At 40.2% G+C, this 2,165-nt stretch overlaps 1 protein-coding gene across 1 annotated transcript in view; it reads right to left on the bottom strand.

Moving 5' to 3' along the window:
• Nucleotides 1–1,663: 1,663 nt before the first annotated feature.
• LOC118417449 overlaps nucleotides 1,664–2,165 on the bottom strand; it is a 1,637-nt gene continuing 1,135 nt past the window's right edge. Inside the window, exons 3-4 of the mRNA XM_035823011.1 lie at nucleotides 1,871–1,980; nucleotides 1,664–1,760 (exon numbers count right to left, since the gene is read on the bottom strand). Of these exons, the coding sequence (XP_035678904.1) occupies nucleotides 1,664–1,760; nucleotides 1,871–1,980 (207 nt within the window). The remainder of the gene's footprint in view (nucleotides 1,761–1,870; nucleotides 1,981–2,165) is intronic.

Raw genomic sequence — 2,165 nt, 5'->3', positions numbered from 1 at the left:
TTGATGATGAAGCATAATCTAAAAGAATGCTTTGATGCATGCATTGTATGCTACACAGTGACAAACCAAAAGACAGCGCCAGCACGCAAGGATGTGCCCCAATGATTCAGAACAAAAAGACAGCATTCAATGATTTCGTACCAAGGACAGGCCCCAATAATGTGCCCCAATGATTTAGAAACATAGACAGCACCCAATGATGTGCCCCATTGATTCAGTACCATACACAAGGATTTGCCCCAGTGATTCAGTACCATAGACAGCACCCAGTGATGTGCCCCATTGATTCAGTACCATAGACAGGACCCAATGATGTGCCCCAATGATTCAGTACCATAGACAGCACCCAATGATGTGCCCCAATGATTCAGTACCATAGACAGCACCCAATGCTGTGCCCCAATGATTCAGTACCATAGACAGGACTCAATGCTGTGCCCCAATGATTCAGTACCATAGACAGGACTCAATGCTGTGCCCCAATGATTCAGTACCATAGACAGGACCCAATGATGTGCCCCAATGATTCAGTACCATAGACAGGACCCAATGATGTGCCCCAATGATTCAGTACCATAGACAGACCCAATGATGTGCTCCAATGATTCAGTGCCATGGACATTTCCGCACCAATATCCTGCATTTGCATGAATGGATATTGCCTTTTCTTCTGATTTGACCAACAACAGCTATCAGTACTCTATCAGTATCAAAACTGTCCAAATCAGAAGGATACGTGAACACATTCTCCCCTATAGGCCTGAAGTAGACGTTGTAGTAGAACAGGCCTTCCTCTGACTCCGGTAACCTGTATCCATACTGCATGGAAAGTATGAAAAAAATGACACCATTTGAATTTTGATGTGTAGAATTATTTGTCCATTAAAAAAATGAAAGATAGAATTTAACATGATAATTTTAAAGCCCCATGTCTCTCTTTGATGTTGGTGCTTGAGTGAAGAAAACAATTTCAGAGTGTCTAATGCAAATTCTCAAAACGCTTTTAGTAACATATGTCCTTTTTTCTTTCTTTTATGCCGGTAGATGGCTTTAACTCACGCTAAAACTTCATATGTCTATTAGTTCCTTCATTTGCTAAATGTATTTGCAAAGTTTAATTGGTCTTGTTTAATACTTTACTTTCTATTGTACAAGTGGCAGCATTGATATATGTTGTCACAAATTTAGCTCCCCACCTTTTTTTCTCTGTTATCTTTTGAATAAAAAAGAAATCTGAAAGTGGAAACCTACAGTGTTCTTCCAGTGTCTGCGCAGATCTTTGTAGCCTTGAAAAGGACAGTTCTCTGGGAGCTGGCGGGTTACAGAGATCACCTGGCCTTTCTTGTTGCTATGGAAAAAGGCATTCAACTTCACAGTTTTTTTCATGTAACACTCAATATATGCAAGAATGATCTACGATTACTTAAAAGAAAAGTGGAGGGATGGTAGTATAGCAAACTGATGCTTGGACTACAAAACATTCCATGAGTAAATATGAGTGATCACATAGTTTGAGATTTGATAGAATTTTAGCTCCAAAAGAAAGATCTAATTTTAAGGTAATATTCTACTTGAAAGTTATTTGCACATTTCATCATAGAACCTTGTCATTAAATCCTTGGCTACATAGAATTAAGAGACTTTTTTTTACACAAACACTGCCTTATTTCCACAGACCTTTCCCTGAGTGTCTGTTGATCACCTCCATCAGGGCAATTCTGAATGGTTCACATTGCACTGCATCAATAGGTGTCGCTGCCCTGAGGAGGGTGTCAGACGGTGGAAATAAAGTAATGATTGTGTAAAAAGAGCCTCTTTACCAGTGACGTACCAACCTGACAAAACTATTCAAAGATCCTTAGCTACATACCTGGGCAGAACATAGCACCATCGATCTTGGATGAAATGTTCAGAAACGACTGCATATGGGTTGCTATAGAAGAGCCAGGAAGCCTGTGGGTCAACTGCAAAGTCTTCAAGCTGTTGTAGAACAACAAAAAATTAGTACCCTTTGATGAACAATATATCAAGGCAATTAAATCTCGTTTAGAACATTTTAAGGGACAGAGCTGTCTGGAAAGAAAGAGTGGACCTGGTCCAGGCAAGCCGCCCGTGATAATGATGATGATGAAATCTCTACAACTTGCTCGTCAGACGGTCCGCAC

Source organism: Branchiostoma floridae, chromosome 6 (assembly GCF_000003815.2).
Source record: "Branchiostoma floridae strain S238N-H82 chromosome 6, Bfl_VNyyK, whole genome shotgun sequence".
In the NCBI taxonomy this organism is placed as follows: Eukaryota; Metazoa; Chordata; class Leptocardii; order Amphioxiformes; family Branchiostomatidae; genus Branchiostoma; species Branchiostoma floridae.
The sequence above is the reverse complement of the archived record's forward strand: the minus strand, read 5'-3'. Positions and strand labels throughout refer to the sequence as shown.